The sequence below is a fragment of the Colobus angolensis genome, unplaced genomic scaffold (assembly GCF_000951035.1).
Source record: "Colobus angolensis palliatus isolate OR3802 unplaced genomic scaffold, Cang.pa_1.0 Scaffold7, whole genome shotgun sequence".
In the NCBI taxonomy this organism is placed as follows: Eukaryota; Metazoa; Chordata; class Mammalia; order Primates; family Cercopithecidae; genus Colobus; species Colobus angolensis.
In genome coordinates this window covers 12,223,109-12,246,240 of record NW_012120709.1, presented here as the reverse complement: position 1 = coordinate 12,246,240, position 23,132 = coordinate 12,223,109, and the positions used below count along the sequence as shown (strand labels likewise).

Genomic DNA, 23,132 nt, shown 5'->3' with positions numbered 1-23,132 from the left:
GGGGAACATCACATACCAGGGCCTGTTGGGGGGTAGGGGGCTGGGGGAGGGATAGCACTAGGCGAAATACCCAATATAGATGACGGGTTGATGGGTGCAGCAAACCACCGTGGCACATGTATACCTATTCAATAAACCTGCACGTTCTGCATATATATCCCAGAACTTCAAAAAGAAAAAAAATGATATACCATTTTAAATCTAAGATATTCCTGTCAAAAAATTCTCAGTAAATTAAAAAATAAAAATTAACAATTCATTTATATACAAAAAATTAAACTATTCACAGTATAGTTCAATGGTATTTACACTTTGTGGTATACTTTTTGAACATAATAGTTCCAAAGGTAGTAGTATATACAGTTAATTTTGTTTAACCAGAAAGTCAAATATCTGATTTCTTGAGATGTCTCTAATTGGACATATCATCAATGAGTAGATATCTATTCTTGAATTATAAAGAAAACTTGATGGGGATGGTGGTGATGGGAATAAGAGTTATCTTCAAATATCACATACTGTTATGAATGTTTCAAAGGGATATATTGTTAGGGATATATTGCTTAATATGAATGTTTCAGAGGGATATATTGTTAGGGATATATTGCTTAATATGAATGTTTCAAAGGGGTATATTGTTAGGGATATATTGCTTAATATTTGCGGCAATTTAAGGTCAAATATGTTGAAGATGAAATTGTTCAACCGTGGAATTCATAAGCACCTGGTGAAGATTTTGTTCACAGGATGGATGAACTTTTAAGATCCAGTCAACCTGAGAGTCTATGATTCTGTGATTCTCCAGTGTAGAGGACTGTGTGAGCCATTGTCTCTGGGAGGCTTCTGTTAATATGTGATGTTTTCACCGTAGCCCTTTGCTGTTATTACCTTTTCCTTATTATATCTGAGATACTATCATCTGAATGTCCTTTCTTCTTTCATTTTTCTTAAATCATATTTTCTTTTATTTTCTTGGATGAATGCAAGGCAAATAAATTGTAAAGAAGTGGCTGCAAAGAAAGTGTTTTATGGCCAATTTTACAAAGAACACTAGGTTAAATAAGGTTTAAGAGATTTCTTTGCCATAAGAATTTTTAGAGACTTCAATATGCTAATGTACAGTGAAATCTCAAGAGCTAGGGTATGCAGTTCTGTGGAGCAGTTTTAAAAGGTTGTTTAAGGACATTCTTCCTAGAACATTATCTTTCGCTCATCTCCTTCCCTAACTTTCATATACATTTCAGACTTTATGTTGCTTTGGCATAAACATAAATGTTGCTTTAGCAGCATTTTCTTATTTCCCTTCAGTGTTGATAATCTATACCCACAACAATGACTCAATTAGATTGTCAAATATGTTCTGTTCATAATTTTGGAAGTAATGTCCTTCAATATTAAATAACTTCAGCTAATATCGTTTTTGGTCAGGGTTTTACATTTGCATGTTTTAAATTGTATTTAACTTATGAAATTGTGATTAATTCTGAAAGTCATATGACTCCAGAGTAATTCTCTTTGCTTTTATTTCAGCAGATTTTTTTTCACATTTAAGTTTATTTGGGCTTTGCTATGCTATACTTCAAATATGTAATAGACAACCAGCTTCCTCTGAAGTGGATTCATAAAGACACAGATGTAACTAGATACCCTGTCTTAACAAATCAGTTAGAACCATTTACATTTGTTCAGATGATTACCTCCAATATTATTAAAATAAATATTATTATAAATATCATTTTAAAAATCCCAAAGGTCTAACTATAGAGATAAAAGGCAAGAAAAAAATACCTCTCCCCAATAAACTAGATTGACCCATTTGCTGTGGGTATGTAATTTTTGCATAGCAAGCTCAGTTTATTTTGCCTGTGTTTGCCCACAGGCCAGTCAAAACTTGAAGGCTATTATTCATATTGACTAACAATACTATTAAAATTGCCAAAACAAATTTATTTTTCTAAAAACCCTAGTTGGATTAGTTACACTTCTTAAAATCTTAACAAAAATGGCGTTTGGCAAAATAGACATTTAATAAACTAATTTTATGCAAGAATAATTTCTCATGATCACTATTGGGCATTATATATTTGTTACTTTATTGTGTGGCTCCCCCACTAAAATATAAACTGCAGTGTGCAGGGGCTTTCCCTAAGCCGAGGATATGCCTGGCTTGACCTGTAACAGGCACTCAATAAATATTTAAGGAGATGTTAAATAAATTAAGTTATACACTGGTATAAATGTGACTATAAAAAATACAGTCTACAGATGAAGTACCATTGCTTATTTGGTACACTCCTTAGTCATCAGGTACACTGCTCAGTCACTTTCTACCTTCTGGTTCATTCTCTATGTTGTCATCGGAATTATGGCTCTAAACCACGACGTCAATCATGTTTAAAAACATCCAATGACATCTATGATGCAATGATGAATTTAAAACTTCCTAGTAAAGCCCATGAGGTCACTCATAATCTGTCTTTAATTCGCCTTGGCCATCTCATACCCACCGCGGGTTAGGCTCCATCCACATTCACTTCTTTCCCAGGACACGAAGCTCCCTCCTATTCCTCCATTCTCACACAGGCCATCTTCCTTGAATGCTCTTTCCCAGCGTCTCTGTCTGGAGAATTCAGACTCCCCCATTTTATTTTTTTATTGCACCTTTCCACATTGTGCTAAGTTATTTGATTATGTTCTTCTGTTTTTTGTTTTGTTTTGTTTTTTTGCATTCAGAGTTCCTTCACAGCATCAACTAAAATTGATGTAACTTATATGCAGTGCTTGGAAATTAGTAGGTACTGGACAAATGTGTGTTAAATAAGTAACCAAATGGATAAATGTTGTGGTACATGTATAAGAAAGGAAAATAATAGAATGTGGTGGGCACAGACAAGAAAATTTGTTTCTCTTGTGTTACTGAACAATATTTATATAATTATAAAATGAACATGGAATTAATTATAAAATAAGAATAATTTCTAAAAGAATTAGAATAAATTATAAAAATAGAATGTGTGTTAAAAATAGAATATATCTATTTCATCGCACACACACTATAGATATAATCCCCAGTATGAGTTCTGTGGTTTTAAAAAGAACACTTTAAGTCAAATACAGGTGCAAATTATGTCCAGACTTTGGATGAATAATAGAACTGTTTGGTGTATGTGGCCCTGGGAAAAAACTTTAAAAAATAGAAAATAAATTTCTTCTATCCAATCTTAATCTATCTTTCATTTTTATTTTTACCAGTGATTATGTGAACCATAATTATTATTTTGGTAAAAATTACACTACTTTATTTCCTTCTAATCTCAAACTTGTCACAAGTTGTATATGAGATTGGAGAAAATCTGTATCAGCAGGGAACTAGTGTCCAATTATGTGGCTAATCTCGAGGGAAGGTTTAGAAATGAGTTTGTTCCATTACTTTTCTGACTGAATCAAAGTGAATAAAACGATGTATCATTTCATTTACTGTCAGAGAGTACACTTTATTACTGAACTGTTTAATATAAATACTGTATAATTTATAAAAATGTAGTTATATTTATGATGTTTACAAGACTCAGAAAAGGGTCCTCAAAGGTACTGTTGAATGTTTTGCTTCCTTTTTGTTAATCTCACTGCCTTTTAAACATTTTAAACATTTGGGGAGTAGATGCAAAATTCTACTTAAATAATTACGATGTTATCCTCTCTTTTCTACCTAATGAGGAATATAACTTACCTCTCCCTAAACCACAGTAGATACTTGTATGCAGCTGCTTTTGATTTAAGGCTAGAAAAACTAATTCATTTTATACCTTTAAAATTATCAAGCAGATTTTCCTTTATCTTTGTAAAAGATGCTGAAGTTTTGGATGTTTCTGTCAAAAACAATAGTAGAAACTGTCCCAGTAAGTGTTCTTGCAGCATCAACTAAAACATATTTAGTTGAACCTAACCTAATCATAGAATTCACGATTCTTCCCAGACAAAAGCACTTGCATTCTGACAATCATATTTTTCTGCTTCCTTGAAAAAACTTATATCCTTTGGCTCCTTCACTTTTCCTTTTATTTTATCCTATTTTTTACTTTACAAGAAAATGAGGTATGGCTGCAACCATGGTAACAGTTGCTAGGAGACAATTAGACACCCCTTTCTAACCCCCACAAATTCCATTTGCACTAGTCCAGCAGATCTGTCAAGGTGTTTCTGTTTTCTATGAAAACAAACCTAGTGCATCATAATGCTACTTGCACATTTGAATCAGTTCTGCTAAATAGTAATATTAAAAAAGTAAAATTCACCTCCTTAGCAAAACCTCACATCTTTTGAGTTTCTTCTTACTTTGTTGTAGATCCTGACTGAGCAAAGCTCGATATGCAAAGGGAGCTTTATAATGAAGCAAAGCAGCAAGCTCTGCCAGTACTGCAGTGTGGGAAATTGCTGATATGATTTCTTTGCTGTAGTAATTTCTTTGGGTGCCTGATTTGTTCCTGTTGCATCTCGCCCATTGTTGCTTTAATGTATGGAAGTAAAACTCTTGCTTTTTTCAGTCTGCACAGCAAACTCTGGGACATGTAGGTGTCCCATAATCTTGGATAGGTGAAATTCTGGACAAGAAAGCCTCCCAGGTAATTGAAGGCTTCCCTTAAACACATACAAAATGTGTCTCCTGCCTGTGTCTTCAAGTGAGGCTCATTTAAGCTTCCAATTTATTCAATACTTGTTTTTTGAACCCCTGTCGTCACTAGGGGATGTACTGGTAACAATAAACATAGACTCTGCACTGACAGAGATAAAATTTCAATAGGAAAGATAGACAACTAAACTGGTGTAATGCAAGGAATCTACGTTTCTGCTACCTCCAATCTTTACAGCTTTAACTTTGTCTACTGCTCCGTTTCAGCTTCTACTTCTGCCTCATACCCAATCTTGATTACTTTTTGAGCATTTTCAGATCTTGTTTTCTTTACAGTTCGTTGTGTCTTGGACTACCCTTACCCCTTTTCTCTGGCTGGGAAAATCCAATGCATTTTCAGTTTAAGTGCTTCTTTTTTCTGTGAAACATTTGGGACTGCCTTGATTATACTTAGTTACCTCATTTTCCGGATTCTTCATACATTTTTGTAGTATCTCTGTTTCTGAAGCCATCAAATTGTCTTGTAATTATTTATGCATGTTTCTGAGTTCACAGCTTGAGTATAAACATTGTGTAAGGACCACACGTTGCTCACCTTTGTACAGCAGGCATTTGCAGTGCCTGGAACAATGTCTGACATACAGATGTTGAATGAATGCATGAGGTGTCAAGTGCAGAGCTGTCCCACCTACGTTGTTGGCTCATTCCTACTGTCAGAGTGTATGCCGCTGAATCCTATATAGATGATTCAAATAATCAAAGCTGTTATCTCCAATTATGAGATCTCTCCTGTAATGGCTCCTCCTCCTTATAACTATAGCTATCTTTCCTCTTCTTGTTGTGCTTCTTTTTGTTTCTTCTGTCTCTTCTGTTTTTGAGGGTTTTGTTTTGTTTTGCTTTTTGGCTTTGGTACAAAAAATTGACCTTATGGCCATTGGCCAGTAACAAAAATGTTCGTTTCCTTTTAGGTAGTGACTCAACCAGTTATGGGATATAGAGGCAGACTCTTTAAGCCTTTGGCTCCTTTTAATGCTTTATTCAATATAGAGACTTTTTGGGAATCAGGGGAAACTGGCAGAGTTCTAGATTTGGTATGATCCCTGAGGTTTGAGAGTTGTGAAAATTTGTAAATGCAAACTCGAGATACATAGGCTTTTACTAAGTATTGCCATGCATTTGACCATTTGCCAAAAATTCTGAGTCCTAACATCTCACTTAGGTGGTACTAAACATGGTACGCAACTTTGGGCTTAGAATAAGTTAACTGGGATCATGTCTACATTTCATCTCTTATGTGCAAATGACCACATTTAGGTTTGAGAAATTTTCCTCTCTTTCTTATTGATCTTGCCCTGAGGTAGGATTATTGGCTTCTTTTCATCACAACAAGCCTCTGAGAGGTCATCCATGGCTTTTAGGCTTTTTTGATTGATTTGCAAACAGTGTGGGAAGGTCACTGGTTTTGCCAGTAATCTGAGGTTCACATTGTGTCTGATGGGACACTAAATTCCCTTTCATATAATGAAAGTGGCAATACTGCTGAAAGGGGTTCCAATTAAATCTGGGGTACATGATAAAGAAGCGGTTTAAGATACCTGTGAGTCTAACTGTAGAGACATTTTCTCCATTCTTTTGTTAAATATCTACTTCATACTGTAAGGTCAGTCCTTCCTATCTTTTCCTGACAAATACTTGATTAGATTACTTAAATACATCCGTGGTGTGTACTAGGATCAATATTGTTCTAGTTTTCTATCAAATGCCCTTGATATCTCATCTATTTAATAATAACTGGCACCCATAGCAAAATCCTCAAGGCAGTGTAAGATCCTTTGTCACTTGCTACATAATGTATTTGTAAAAGAATAACATATTTTAGTAGGATTTTAAGAAATATTTTTGGTTTAAACCTGAGTTAACCACACATAAGTTACTAACTACAGCAGAAAATGTATCTGTTTTGTTTAACACTGTATCTTCAGCAGAGCAGAGTACTTGACTATATATATATTACATATATGCATATATATATGTGTGTGTATGTATATGTATACACACACACTGCATATGTAGTGTCACACACACATACACACACACACACACACAGTGGGGACTTAACAAATGTTTGTACAATGGATAAATATCAAGAAAAGGTCACTTGACTGAAGTTTTACTATTAATACATGGTCCTTTTCAAGGTATATCCCATGCATAAAATTATACATTGCTTTAGGATCAAACAAATCATTAAAAAGACTTCACTGGAAACAGCATTATTGACTTTTAGAGAGAGCAAGGGTTTTCAAGGTAATCTCAGCTCAACTGTCCTATTTAAAGCGAGAAGGAGAAGAATCATAGGTGGTAAGTGATCCCGTTTACTTTTTAAAAATAAACAACTAAAGATTTCTTATCCATGTCTCAGAGAATGAAAACACTCATTTTTATTTTGTTGGCACCATCATAATTTGGGAGATATAATGTAACTGACCAAAGAAAGAGGTAGACGAGTGCAGACCATCCAACTACCCATTGTGAGAATTCTGTTCCAGAGGATCAGAGCTGGGAGTTCATGGGAATAGGGTTTCACTAACAGGAACACACAAATCTAGCTGCTGGACCCCTGAGTTTTTATCACAGTGGAGTAAAATGCGTGAGCAACCACTAGCCTTAAGTGCCATTTTGCTCAATTACTTTGGCTGCCAGAAAGATAGTTAAGATAAGGTTTGTTGTTGCTTTTTTTGCTACTAGGTTAAACATGTGAACCAAAATCTGATACTTCAGTGTTCAATTGATAACGTTATTAGGTAGAATCCCTAGGGACTCTCTGCAAGCAACAGAGTTCAGAATTTAAAATGAACAGATATATGTATAAATCATATATAAAAAGACTCCCACTATAAATCTCTTATTTTGATATGAAACAGTTCATTTGATTCCAGCTATATGAAGCTATTGCAAGCTATTCTACAAAATAATTGACATATTGTTACAGGAAGAAAATTAGGTGAAAGGAATAAAGCTAGGGTCCACAATGACATTTATAATATCTTTCAGTTAAACTCATAGCAATTTAAGTAAAAATATTCTATCAAAAATTTATCACAAATTCAGCAAACACTTAAAAATACTTCTCGTTTTAGGTTTCTTTTCAAGGCTTGTTTCTGCAAATGAGTGGACCAAACTGCCCATTGGATTTAGAGAGCCAAAATTCCAATTTGTTTGATTGGGGTTGATACGATCAAAATAAATCTAACTTTGTGGTTTCCATACGTTTCTACTCTCTTAAATGACTCAGTGGATGATATTTACATACATTCTTCCATTTTTTTCTTATGGTGTACATTAAACCACATTTTCAAATACTTGATCTTAAACTCATTTTGTGAAATGCTTGAATGAGTATATGTCTAGCTACTATATTAAATAGGAATACATTTATAAGAACTAATTAGTTCATGTCATAAAAATAACTTGGAAAACATGTATAGAAGATGAAAAGGTTCTATAACCACAGTTTTCCATTGACGTATTTTGAGAGAATATTGTCTGAACTATTTCTACTATGTTTTTGCAAATTGATACAAATTAAGATGTCAATGAAGTAATTATTGATGGCATGCTACCATAATATGAAATGTGCCCATCCTTCTAGAATTTTTTTTTTTTCTTTTTTTTTTGAGATGGAGTTTCACTGCTGTTGCCCAGGCTGGAGTGTAATGGCATGATCTCGGCTCACCACAACCTCCGCCTCCTGGGTTTAAGTGATTCTGCTGTCTCAGTCTCCCGAGTAGCTAGGATTACAGGCATGTGCCACCACACCCGGCTAATTTTTTATTTTTAGTAGAGACGAGGTTTCTCCTTGTTTGTCAGGTTGGTCTCGAACTCCCAACCCCAGGTGATCGACCCGCCTCGGCCTCCCAAAGTTCTGGGATTACAGGCGTGAGCCACCGTGCCCAGCCATAGAAATTTACTGATATGAAGTGTGTCTATCCTTCTAGAACGTTATCATCATTGTATTAATTTCACCATCTCCTGAGAAAGGGCCACCTTTTCAAAGGCATTTTTCTAATCAAGATTATTTAGCATTTAACTTTTTACCTTTTAAAAATGCTTTGTTTTGAAATTGTTTCCTCTTGCTATCTTTTTTTTTTTTTTTTTTTTTGAGACTCCGTCTCGCTCTGTCGCCCAGGCTGGAGTGCAGTGGCCAGATCTCAGCTCACTGCAAGCTCCGCCTCCCGGGTTCCCGCCATTCTCCTGCCTCAGCCTCCCGTGTAGCTGGGACTACAGCGCCCGCCACCTCGCCCGGCTAGTTTTTTGTATTTTTTAGTAGAGACGGGGCTTCACCGTGTTAGCCAGGATGGTCTCGATCTCCTGACCTCGTGATCCGCCCGTCTCGGCCTCCCAAAGTGCTGGGATTACAGGCTTGAGCCACCGCGCCTGGCCTCCTCTTGCTATCTTAATTTATGAAAGAGGATGTTGAAACACAGGGGTCTTAAGGTACATGTACAAATTCTTGACAAAGTGTGGATTAGCTCTTGTGGATGAGCCAAAAGTAAAACCAAGAAAACATTAAAAGTTGTTTCATTTAGAGCTATAAGGAACTAAAATACAGATAGTAAACAACAATAACAACAGCATGTTCAGAATAAAAACACAGCTTTTCTTGAGGGAAAATTTTATAGGACAATTAAGAGTACATTATTTTCTCACAATGCAGTAGGCTTTATTGCAATTTATGAGATTTATACCTGAGAGGCATTTTAAATGAACTTTCTCTTACTACTACTATTATTATTATTACCATGCAATCATGATAGAAAAGAAACCTTTTAGAATTCGGCAAGAAAAATAGAAAAGGTAGACACTCAAGTTTTCTAATTTCTTTAAAACGACAAAAAAATATAAGATGTCCAGTTCCTTTAGCAAGAGCTCATTTATGGCTTACTCAAAGAGTTTATCCAAAGCACCCAGGTGTGCCGATTTTCTTCTTAGAAACCAGCTAAGCCTTTGAAATGGGTCAGTGTGCTTTAGGCACTCAATTGCCTCCTCCAGACTTGGTCTTTTAAGCACAGGTGCTAAGTGGAGGGTCTTTCTGAGCCTTACTCACCCTCTGACAGGAACTTGGCAATCCAGGCAGTTCTTAGAATTGGCTGCTCTGTGGGATTCATCGTGAGTTATTTACAAAGCTTCGGTTGTTCAGGTCAAACAACTCAAACTTTCAATACAGGGGTGGGAGTGGGAGGGAGGGCAATGGGAATCTGAGGTAAAGTGGCTGTATTGCTTAGGAAAGAAGAAAGATTTTTTCTTGGATTCTGTAACTAACCATTTAAAAATTTCATATACATTGAATACCTACAACTTCAATAATTTTTTGGACTCTCTCAGGAATAAACCCGAGTAATGTATAAATGTATAGGCTTTTAATTAATATTTCCCAAAATAACATATACATATTTCTTCGGTAGGTCTATCTATCTATCTATCTATCTATCTATCTATCTATCTATCTATCTATCTATCTATCTATCTATAGCTTTTTCTTCTGCAAAGGGATGACAGGAAGCAAATACTCTGTTATTTCCTCTTATGGTCTGGCTTCTTTAGACTTTAGCAATACAACATTTTTGTTTATTTGTTTTGTTTTATTTTTCACTTTTACCAATGCTAATATAGTTGAGGAAGGAAACTGAAGACATCTAGTCCCATGCCTGCAAATAGTAAGGCTGAATCTCTGAAATATATTTTGATTTTCATTTTTATAATTGAATACTAAAGTTATTCCTATAAATAAGCCTCCAAATTGGCAAGTTTACTATTAGAAATCAAGTCATATAATTATGCAGTTAAATGATATGTAAGAAACTAACCAACAAAAAATTGTATTACCCATGTCTGGCTGAACTAACATACTGTAGATAAATATGAGCAAGCATTCCTAAAACCACTAGATGGCATTCATTCACTGCGATTTTAGCCAAGGAGCCTTTAAAGCTTTATCATGATCTGCAGGGGTAGGGGAAGGCAGATGTTATCCATTATTTGATGATATTTTCGTATCATTTAATACAATGGCAAAGCTCAGTTTAATCTTTTCCTGGCTGCTTCAAATCAAATCAACAAATATTTATTGAAACCTTTATTCAAGGATTTTTCTGTTTTGAGGAGAGTTGAAAACCATTTCCACTGGGGTAGTAATGTATTTACTTATCATACTTGGCAGAAAATATGCTATATACAGTATTCCACTAAATTTTATACAGTATGCCACTGAATTTTCTTTTATTTTATTGCTTTAGTAATTTATGTTGCTATTTCTCATGTAGCACTTCTCTAAAGTAAGTGTGCCTCTAAAAAAGATGCACTCACAAATTTAGAATCTTTATACTGTTTTTAGGTGGGACTAATCTTCAACATTCATATTTTTGAAAACTGGAGGCCAGGAGATTCACACAGAGCCTTCACTTGTTCAAGTCTTAAGAATATGTGAGAAATAGTTTTCTAAATACGTTGAGACCTAAGAACCAAAAGGGTCTTTGGTGATAAAAGATTGTGATTTGGTCCTGAAGATAAGTCATGGAATGAAAACTCTCAAACCTCACACTCCAAATTAAAAGTTGGGAGAAGATGTTGATGGGGAGAAGTCAATCAAAGGTTAAATTTTTCTGTATAGGGTCTAGGTTAAAAATATAAAATCTAGGACTTACCTGTTCTAATATGTTTTGAAGTCTCTCTATCTCACAGTCTATTACAAACTTCTTCTCTTGTCTTCTATCAAGTTCTTCTAGAAGTTGCCTATAGCTGACATCATTAAAATTTTCCACACATATAGCGCTGACATGCCAACCATTTTGTCCTGCTTTTTCCATAATAGCTTGGAGTATCGAGTATCCTATTGGGGGAAAAAAAAGTTACTAAAAACATTACTCGCCTTTAATGACATATGCAGGCACTGAGCCCAAATCAACACTGTTACACTCCAAAATATACTGAATGCTTAGAAACTTAAAATCTGTGTGGTTATTTCTGAATAATTTGTTCTTACTTTCTTTAGTCATGGGAACAAAATCTCTTAAAATATTGATTGAATGAAGTAGCAACACCATACCTTGTGCTCTCAAAATCTCTTTAGTGGAGAACATTGCATTGCTCTAGACACTTTTTTTTTGATGAGACAAATCCATCTGTAGTCAATAGAAATTTCATAAAGCCTTTTTGTTATTTTACTTACTAGATGGAACTCATTTTGAACAACTGTTTGACTTTCCCCTTGAGCAAGGTAGTACAACATTTTTGGTTCAACTACGGAAGAGAAGATGTAAAAGAAACCGTACAACAGTATTTATTGAGGACCCATTATTCTCAGTGCCTTATTTGTAGATGAGGACAGGTGCATATTAGAGAGGCATTATTTAACTCTTCCTCTCTCAGCAGGGGCATAGTATAGACTGGGGATGAGTTGAATGACCACTAGGTGAGGCACTGGTATTCCTAATCGGTAAGAAACTGATGACCAAATAAACAACAGAAACTTAGTTTTAAAAAGTGTGTAGCAGGACTCAAGGTAAAGGGTTGGCTCAAGGGAAAGCTTGGTTAGAGCTGTCTGCATGAAACAAGGAAAAATACTACAAAGGAGAAACAACTTGAATTGGGTCTTGAAGGCTGAGAAGGAGCATGCGAGACTGCCAGGGGTGGGGGCGTTTATTATGTGAAGACAGCCTTCCATGAGAGAATAAAATGAATGATCTTCACCCTGTTCTTGATCTAGTTCTCTCTGCATGTGGAAGGGAAGGCATCTGGTCCAAGCATCTGGATTAAGGCAGGAGCTGGGAACTCATAATTCCTGCATTTGGAGTATATCTTCAGGCCAACATTGTCTTGATTGTCCTGCCTTTTTTTCATCTCCTTTTTTTTTTTTTTCAGACGGAGTCTTGCTCTGTCACCCAGGCTGGAGTACAGTGGCATGATCTTGGCTCACTGCAGCCTCCGCCTCCTGGCTTCAAGCAATTCTTCTGCCTCAGCCTCCTGGGTAACTGGGACTACAGGTTCACGTCACCATACCCGGCTAATTTCTGTATTTTTAGTAGAGACGGGGTTTCACCATATTGGCCAGACTGGTCTTGAACTCCTGACCTTGTGATCCACCCGCCTCAGCCTCCCAAAGTGCTGGGATTACAGGCGTGAGACACAGCACCCAGCCTTATCTCTCATTTTTGAATTGTAATGTGAGAGAACAATAAAAAAAAAAGATTCTTTAAATTTATAAGTATCCCATACACTAAGATTGGTTAGGATCAGAGCCTGGTAGTTGTATTTTCACTTTATGGTTTAGCATAAACAAAATATTCTAGTCCTCTTTAAGGAAGTCTAACACTTATTTGAGCTCATTCTATAGCAACTATCTGTAGTTTCTTCTTCCTGTGATCCTGGAATTGGGTAGAGAGCTGGGTGGATTCAAAGTGAAGTTTTAAAACAAATATAAAGCACTTGCAAGATAAGGGCGTATTTGTTGAGTTTTCTAATTGGTATGTGAGTCTCATAGATTCAGGGATTTTTAATTTTTTCAGGTATGTTTTCTACATATCACAGTTCCAAACATTACTGATGCTCAGTTAAGATCAACAGATGGAACTGATGATGAGATCATATTTGAAATATAAATTACCTGATATCCTGCCAAATGAAATACTGTGGCAGTCAGGATTCATTTTTATCTAAATGAAAAAAAATTCCCTGAAGAGGAAGAAAGAGGGCATGTTAATTACTATATAATTATTCTGGTATATCTATTGCTCCATTTAGTCTTTCCTTTTGTAATGCATGCCAGTAATTATCTTTTCAAATCTTACCTAGATCCCCTGCCCCAAAACCCCAGTACTCTTTCTCTTGTTTCCCATTCAACGCATATGTAATGTGATGATATGAAACCTTCCTTAATATATATGTTCACGCCTCATTTATTCTGTGGCGGGGGCTTATGCTGTGATGGTAACTGAGGCAATGTTCCTTTAAATCATTTTTTGACACCTATGCACATATTCTTTGACTTAAATGAATGCTTTTAAAAATACCAATTGACGTATTTTCTTTTTTCTCCTTTTATTTATCATCATACCAGAATAATGCTAACATTTTTTTGTTTGCTTGAGTGTTGTAAAAATAATAAAAACAGCCCCCACACATAGAAATAGTCTTCTCCCTGTGCTCAATTCACAGCTTGGCATGATTCTCTAAATATTGCTGCATTTCTGGCATCATGTGGCTGTCAGGCTTCATGTCAGGACTAGGGATGCATGTTGTTATTCTCCTGCTGACATGACTTTTACAGAATGTGGAGCCACACACCTTCTGATGAAATTTATAGATATTCCCACTTACCTTACAAAAGTGAAGGACTCAATCTAAAAACAAAATTATAATTCAAATCCAGCTTTCCATTATCTGATTTTTTAGATTTACAAATGACACTAGAATTGGAATCAGACAGAACCCTAGGACACAATCTTTGCTGAATGGCAAAGAAAGTTGGTTACTTAAAAAGCCCCATTAATCATAGTCAGAAATAAATGGCATCCTTTCATTGCAGTGCAAAGGACATGCAGTAATAGCTTCAGAGCTTGGCTAAAATTATATTCTTTTATAAGCTATGTTTGATTCTAATATGCTCTCTTATTATTCATTGATATTCAGATGTGAGTGTCTTATTTATTTGCTAACATAGCTGGAAATATATTGTAACTAGGATAAAATACTGCTGTTGAATCTACGATTATGTAACTTAGTTGTTATACAAACTAGAAAATCATAAGTCAAGTCATACTATTTCCACATCTGGCTATGATTTGTATCTCCTAGTTATTAGAAAATCTGTCGTACAATATTGTTGGCCGACAAATGAATACTTCAGTTTTAGTTGAATATCACGTAGTGAACAGGAAATTCACTACTGTAAAGGATATTTTAAATCTTGCTTCTACTCTAAAAAGCTGTCTAACATTTTAATTCAATATAATATACTGAAAACCTACTACATACAGAATTCTATAAAGTATATCAAGATAAAGATGTGGGAACTGGATGACATTTTGTTAAGTGAAATAGGCCAGGTACAGAAAGACAAGCTTCACATATTCTCACTCATTTATGGGAGGTAAAAGTTAAAACAATTGAACTTATGGAGATAGTAGAATGATGGTTACCAGAGGCTGGGAAGGATAGTGAGGGAGGAGGGAAATGGGGATGGTTAATGGGTACAAAAATATAGTTAGATAGGCTAGATAAGATATAGTCTTTGACAGCACAACAGGGTGACTAAAGTCAACAATTTATTGTACATTTTAAAATAACTTTAAGAGTATAATTAGAATGTTTATAACATAAAGAATAAATGCTTGAGGTGAAGGATACTCAGTTACTCTGATGTGATCATTATGCATTGTATGCCTATATCAAAATATTTCACGTGCCCCATAAATATACACAGCTACTATGTACCTATAAGAACATTTTTAAAAAGATAGTCAATGTGAAATACAAAGGTGAAACAAAAGATAAGGATGTGATTCTTGTTTTTACAAAGAATTTACTATCTAGCAAAACTGATAGGTAAACTATCCATTATGCAAAATACACCTCATTGTATAAATAAATTCAACGTGATGAAAATAATTTTTTAGAATAGTAGAGCATACCGTTGGCATAATCACTTTATTAGATTATAATAGTAATTAAGGCCTTTTTCATAGTTACTAAAGAACACTGTCAATTACATATAAAATATTTTTAAATGTTATATCACATAAAGATTTTATCAATTATGTTAAATAGAATCAAAATGAGGTAAGCAGTCCTGAGCTACTGCACACTTACACGTCAACACTTATTACATCATCCATGGATAATGACCTATTTTGGATGAGTACCAATTCAGGGATGTTGCTACTCACAACAATAGCTGGGCTTATTTATTTGATGTTTTCGTTTGCAAGAGTTATTTAACTGTCTGCACACAGAGCAGCAGAAAGAGAGGCAGAATACATTTGTGCCAGGGAAGAAAGTATTTAGAAAAGAAGGAGTTATGCATTTGCCCTGAAAAAGCTTTACTTGGATAAGAACTAGAAAGTGTCCATTGTGCTTTTCAACGAGAAGGTCGTTGGTGCACTTAACATGAGCAGGGTTAATGGAATGCTGGATATAGAAGACATTTTTCAGATTGTGAAATTGAGGAGAAAATGGGAAGAGGTAAGAATGCGAAAATAACCAAGGAATATAATCAGAATAATGAATTAATAAGATGAAGGGTATGCCATTTTGATGAATATGGGATAGAGAAACATCTAGATTATGGGAACTGGTTTGGGAAGGAGAAGACTAGGTCTGTCCCATGGGAGGTTGCTGAGCCTGAAAAGGGAACATGGCAAGGGGCATAGTAGCGGCTTGTAGTTGGTTAAATTAAAGCCTCCCTCATTAATTGTGTAAATTGCTATGCAGGTACTTGCTACTACATCATCAATATCTCTGGTCTGGCACAATTTGTCAGTGCCCAAAACTAGTGGATTCAAGGAAAAAGGTGTGTGTGTCTGTGTGTGTCTAATGCCACATACTGATTTGAGTTACAGAAAGGAATAAGATTCTGTAATCCTCATTGCATTTAATGCCACCATGCTGGAACTGTGGAGTAGATTTAATAACCATTTAGGTTGGACTCTTTCCAAAGCAGCTTAGTACTGAAATAACATGTTCAAAGGCCACAGTCTGGACCCCCAGGTTTCAGCACATGGAGGAGTAACCAACATTGTAGCTTGGGTAAAATTATCTGCAGCTGTAACTATAGTATTTATTTATGCCGTAGTTCAAAAAGGGCATACTAAAAATAAGCAAAGATTTTCCTACTTTTACAGCTTGAAGCTATTTATGTAAACCCAAGATAAGACGGAATATCTTGAGTTTTCCCTTTTCTACAGACACTCAAGAGTAAAAGTAGAAAATTCATCTTCAAAGATGGATTAATAATCATTGTTAAAGGTGGTTATTCTGGGTCCTAGATTTTTCCTAAGGCATTTTCTGACACTAACATTTATTGTCTTCTGATTCCCTAGTATTCATATTTAGTTCAGAAGACATCTTGTAAGAAAATGATACTTTAAATCTTTAAAGTTAAAGCACTGTCGTAAAGTCTGTAAGTTGGTGGTTCTCTACTACTACTTCTCCCCTTCATCCAAAGCAATGGGTTTTAACTTGGACCTATGGACAGTCGGAATAAATATATTTTCTTGCTTCTCTTTCAGCTAGATATATGGCTCTGTGACTAAGTTGTGGGCAATGGGTTATAAGTGGAAAGGTTGTGTGGAGGCTTCAGGAAACTCTCCTTAAAAGACTTTATGAATATACTTTATATCTTGCATAGCAGGTCACATTCAGAAGCTTCAAAAACTTCAGTTTATTTTGTGTGTCTGGAAGGACAAGAAGGGATATGTGGAGAATTGGCATGGGCTGTGGAAAGAGCTTCTAAGACTGGAGAGATGAACAGGCAAGGGATATATTACAAGAGCTTTCTCTATCATTTAAAGGAATTTAGGTTTTGCTTCATAGACTTTCATAAGAGAGTGACAAAACAATGTGTCTTAGAGGGATGATTATAGCTGAAGTGTGGAAAACAGAATGGATGTGGGTAGCACAGAAATGGGAAAATCCCTTAGGAAGCCACATGGTAGTAATCCAGGTGAGAAGTAATAGGGGCCAGATTTAGGACCATGCAGAGGAAGAAGAATAGTTTCTAGATTAAGGATACAGAATAAATCAGTTTGGTGATTAATGACACATAAATGACAAAGAGAGAGATGATCGGAGTGTGACCGCTATCTATTCTACTGGTGGTCATTCTACTTGTATTTTCAGATTGAACTCTTAGGGTTTTTTTGACCTTCAGAAGCACATATTTTTCCATTTGGATTTCAGGTGTCAATTGACTTCTGATGAAAACTATCCTTGCAGCCACCTCCTTCATCCCCCAAAGTAGTATAATAAATTCTGACAGAGGTCTGAGAAACCCATTTTTCTCTCTGGTTATAGACATCAATGATTCTGGAAACAATCTGTAGATTTTGAATATTCCCTGAGAATACACTGGATCTCTTTTCAAGTTTGATTCCACCATTTTTTATCTTCTAAGCACGGTGGGCCTCCACCAACATCTTTTTACAATAAAGGCAATGTGTTTCTATTTTAAGTAAAGCATTTTTGAAAAATTTGAATAATTTTAAACTCAAATAGCAAACGACTAATTTCCAATCAGAATAAATATCTGGCATAATTACTATATAGCTATTATTTTGCTCATAAAGTATAATTTTTTTCTTTTATCTGTTTTACTATGTATTTTATGTATCACACTATATAAAATTTACAATTCTGATTTGATACCTTTTTATGTCACATTGTATAAAGTTCACAGTTCCAATGTGCATAAAAAACAACCATTGTAGTTTTTATAAGGGAATTAAAATATATGTTTGTGAGTTAACAGGCACTCAAACAAGGTCTTTGTCTAATATTAAACATGTAAAGTATGTAAGACATAATTCTGAGTGTCAAACCTATTCAATATTGTGATACTTTGGGAAAGCATGTTAAGCAAAAGAATAGATCCTTTCAAAGGGGGTTTCACCATGGAGAGAATGACTTGGACTGTGGTATAGTCCGTAAAGGATGGAAAGGGTTGATGAATAAAGATGGTGAGGAGGAAGGAGCTACTGCATCATAAAACAAAGGCACAGAGGCAGGAGCTTGAAGAATGCTAAATAAATTATTAATTGTTGATAGTTAATAGAGCAGGCTGCTGGAGTAATGTATTCATAAACTACATTATGCTTTATTAGTATTTCACAATACAATTGAACCTCATAACAGCCCTGTGAAGTAGATATTATCTCCACTATAAAGGTGAAGAAATAAAAACAATATATGTGACTTTTATCAAAGCATAACCCCACTAAATAGCAGAACTGTGAATTGAACTCAAGTCTTCCATTATCCAGCTTAGGGACTTTTCACCACACTTCAGCATGCAAAGAGAGAGAGCGATGAAATTAGCAAGGAAGGCTGAGGCTGTGATGTGAAAGCCTTTCAATCACAGTCACCATCAATTCTGTTCTTTCTCTCACAAGCACATCTTGTATTTTAGCATATTCTGTCAAGGCTACCTTCCAAAATATATAAAAATCTTGACCATTTCTCCCTACCAACACTGCCTCCACCTAGGCCCCAGCCTCTTGCCAAGGATTATTGCAAGTGCCTGTTTACATGTTTTTTCTTTCCTCCCCTTCACACTGCTCATAGCTTCAGGAATGGAACTTTTCAGGCAAGCCAGATCACACCACTTACAGGTCCAAACTCTCCAATTGCTCCTTTATACTGATGTCATCTACCTCTCTCTCACTCTCAAACATTACCAGCCATCTGGCCTCTTTGCCAGGGGTGCTCTGCCTCAGGTTTCACCCTGCTGTGCTTTCCCCAAGATGGGTCTTCAGGGTTCTGCCTTTATGTTCTCAGGTTTCTACCCAAATGCCTTCTCTTCAGTGAGGCCATTCTGAGTTACTTTATGTAAAATTTCAACTCCTTCATCCTGTGATTTTCTGTTTCTCTTCTCTGCTTTACTTTCTCCTCAGCACTTCACCACCACCTAATATACTCTAGATTTTACTCACTCACCTTGTTTATTGTCTGTTTCCCCCACTAGAAGGTAAGCTCATGAAGTCAGGAACTTTGTTTTGTTCACTGTGCCTAGAAGAAGACTTGGCATCTAAAAGGGACTCGATAAATAGTTTTGGATAATTAAATACTGAAAGTTTAGAAATTACTCCCTTGATAATCGTGAAACAATAGTGAAACACTAGATACCTTGGAAGCTTTGGAGCAGAGAAGAGACGGATTTACAAAACTGCTTTTATAATGTTCGCTTTACATAGTGGAAATGATGCATCCGAAGAGTGGAAAGAGAAAGAGGACAGGGAATCCAAATAGGAGAGTACTGAAATTAATACAGGCATGATGCCAAAGCTCCTCTCGCCTAGACCCACTCCAGAAAAAGTGGAAAGAAAGGAGAGTGTTGATTGTTTGCGTTTCTCTAAATTCTACACTCCCCCGCTCCCCAACCAATTCTGTACTTATCTGTATAAAAGCCAGAAGATATTTCATTGTATCAGGTGGAGCCATATGAAATGTTCATTTCTGCTGATCAAAAATAATCAAATATCAGCAATGTCTTACTGTTCATCCCAGAGATAGCTTCTGAATGAATAATAAGTAATATTATGTGGCATCTGAATGACTGAAAACTACTTAATTTATACTTTGTACATTTAGGTCCTAAAATAATGTGGCAAGTAAATGCAAAAACTCCACAACTCTACAAATGGCAGAGGGAGGTCTTGAGTTGTAGAAGCCCAGAGTCCCGCATATCTCAGCAGGAATACCTTTAGAGACATCCTAAGGTAGCCCTTAATATTAATCTCCGATTTTCATAATCTTTATTCATAGCAACCATCCTGAGTCATTAATAAGAGGGAAAATAAGCTTCAAAAAACTCAGAATTAAAGTAAGTGTGAAATTCATTTCAGAAAGGACTCCATTCTAAATGATAAAAACAGAAATGTTTTTGGTTCATAAAAACAAATCCTGAGCTAACCTGTAAAATTGACTCATTAATTGAGGGTGCAAGACAGCCAATGCTGTCCAAAGAATTCTGGTTCTTAAAAGACCAATTAATTTATTATACCCTATGTTGTAGGTTGAGTCCAACAGATCTCATTAATTAATCATAAAAGCAATCACTAGCAACGAAACTCAAAGAAGTGTTACATAACATATTAAGTATCAGCTTGTTATATTCACATGCCAAGCTGTGTACTGTAAATAATATTAATTTGGATCTGGCTTTTATACACAAAGCCAAAACCATTCATTTTGGTTGATTTGAAAGTGATATTTTAAAACATTACTTCGTCTTTTCTTTAGAGCAGGAGTAGCAGTACATAATTTTCTTGTGATGATTCTGGTGAAAGGATTTGCATACAATTATGGAGACAATTTCTGTTCCTAGCAGGAAAAAACACAGGATGAAGTAAGTATTCACCATATGATTAGCCTAATTTTTATATCCTACTGAGGCTAGCTCAGTTCCAAGAAGTAATTGTAAACTCATGTCAGGGAATGAAAGTGAATACCTTTGATTGCTCACTATTAAATTTCTGTAGTGGAGAAATGACACTGAGGTGATTATCTAAATACAGAGTGATTTCTTGAACAGCATGCTAGGTGACAAATGATGGGGTCAGTGGTAGCCTCTGTTACTTTTAACTGCAAACGTTCTGTTTGCACTTCAACTCTGTGGTTCGGAGGAAGGTTATTTAAATTTCTTAATGTTCCACCTTTGACTTTCTATGTAATGAAGAAGATTAATGTAGGATTTTATTAGTCATGATAATCTTTTCTATAGCTGTAAATAAAAATCAGCTTCATTCCACATGGTGGAGTAACTTATAATGCTGCTGTTCATTTGAGGGAAGTAGATTGCGGATTCTTCATAGGTGAAGAAATACATCCCTACAGCTCTGGGAGAGTCATAATGTATAACTCAACATCCCACACTCCCTCCAGATGAAAAACAAAAACCTAGTTCTTTTTGTTGCATTCCATATTTGGTCATTAGACATTTACTTAGTCACTTTAGTCAGAAATCTAAGAGATTCTCTCAGACTCATTGCTCAGCTTCACCCTCATCCCACACCAATTCTGACATTTCTTCCTAAATATTACATTTAAGACATTTCATGAGCAGTTCTCTATTTCTTCATTCACTTTTCATTCAATGACTATTTGTTGAGCATTTCCTATATTTCAGGCCACTGATCCAGAGGCTGCAGATACAGAAATGGAACAGTAAGATGTGCCTACCTTCATGAAGTTTACATTCCAGTGGCTGAGGCAGATAAGAAGCAATACACAAATATATTTATAATAGAATGACAAGAAGTAGTAAGTGCTATGAAGGAAAATGAGGGAAAGAAGGAATATAAATGACCAGGAGTGGCGAGAGGATGGATGTTGTTCTTCCCAAACCAATCTCTCACTGTGTCTCTTAGGTATGCATCACTCCACTCATACCTAAGATTGGTGGTTCTCTGAATAAACCAGACTCTCTCTTGCATTTAACACAATACAATGGCTATTCCCTGTGCTAAGAGAGTCTGTATGCCCTACACTCACTGGCAACTTCTAATCTTTCTTTAAGCCTCAACTTCAGCTTCAGACCATTTCACAACCTTTCTCTGGCCTCATCTGTGTGGGGTTTTTGTCTTTTTTCTTTACATTTCCCTAGCTGTTTGTACAGTAATTACAGCTCATGCTACTCTGAATTAATTAAATCATTACATAAGTTCTACATGCTACCATGGAAAGTACAGCGTGCCTGTCACTAACCTCAGGGACGTGAAATTATAACTGTAATTGCTAGTTTACCTGTCTAGTTCCCTTTAAGTATGAGACTAGTTTTTATTCATTTTGATTTCCCTATTTTTTTCACACAAAGGAAAGAATAAGCTCAACAAGAGGGAATTAGGTTGAATTAAATGACAAGGGTAAAAATTCTGCCCTTTTTATATATCCCTTCCCATTTGATCAAGCCTAATAATAATAAAGGTAATAGTAATAACAGTTATTAAAGACCTGACAAATCCATGACCTTCAATATTGTATTAAGTGCTTTATTGGCATGGTGTTAGTTTTATTATCTTCATTTTATATAAAGGAAACTGATGATACAGAAGTTAAGTTCTTGGCCAAGATCATGTAGCTGTGAATTGGTAAAGCCTCATTCTGTCTGATATTAGAGTCTGCTTTTTATTCTCCTCTATGATATGGTCTATAATACAATGAAAACTTAATTCCATGCAGTTTGGGTTAATTTTATTCCCCTATTAAGGATTCATTTTTGACCCAGACATATCCCTGACCACGAAGCACTGCTGGATACTATGATATTTCCAAGGAATGCGGTTGCTTCTGCTCTTTCCATTGAGCATATGTTTGCTGCTTTCCCTCTAAGTTCACAGGGAGGTAAAGCCCCCTTCTCCCAATTCTCCCTTCCTCAAATGTCTCTGGTCGCTCTAGCCCAACCGTTACAACCATTGCAAAGATTATAATAATGAACACAGTTTCTTTCTTCAGAATAGCCTGTGAATGCTGCCCTGCGGTCCAGTTTGGTTAATGATGTTGTCCCGGCACTGCTTAGGACACACTATCAACTGCCTTCTCTCTGTAAGGACATCAAACGTTAAACCATAGAATGAGGTCGACTTTCGTGAAAAAGCTTTTGAGTTACTCCTTAGATCTAGCTATATGCTTGCCCAAGTTCTTCCCTTCTAGAAACAGTCACAAAATCCCATAGGATTATTTCACAAATTAAGTTTGAATTATGGTGTAGAATAACTTATTGATGCAGGGATTA

At 35.7% G+C, this 23,132-nt stretch overlaps 1 protein-coding gene across 6 annotated transcripts in view; it reads right to left on the bottom strand.

Moving 5' to 3' along the window:
• Positions 1-23,132, bottom strand: part of GRIA4 (glutamate receptor, ionotropic, AMPA 4) — a 371,925-nt gene that overhangs the window by 114,162 nt on the left and 234,631 nt on the right. For all 6 annotated transcript variants that reach the window (XR_001000109.1, XM_011926652.1, XM_011926649.1 and 3 more), the window contains one exon: positions 11,335-11,519. Coding sequence is in view for 5 of the 6 variants with exons in the window: in XM_011926652.1 (XP_011782042.1) it covers positions 11,335-11,519 (185 nt within the window). In the remaining variant the exon portion in view is untranslated. The remainder of the gene's footprint in view (positions 1-11,334; positions 11,520-23,132) is intronic.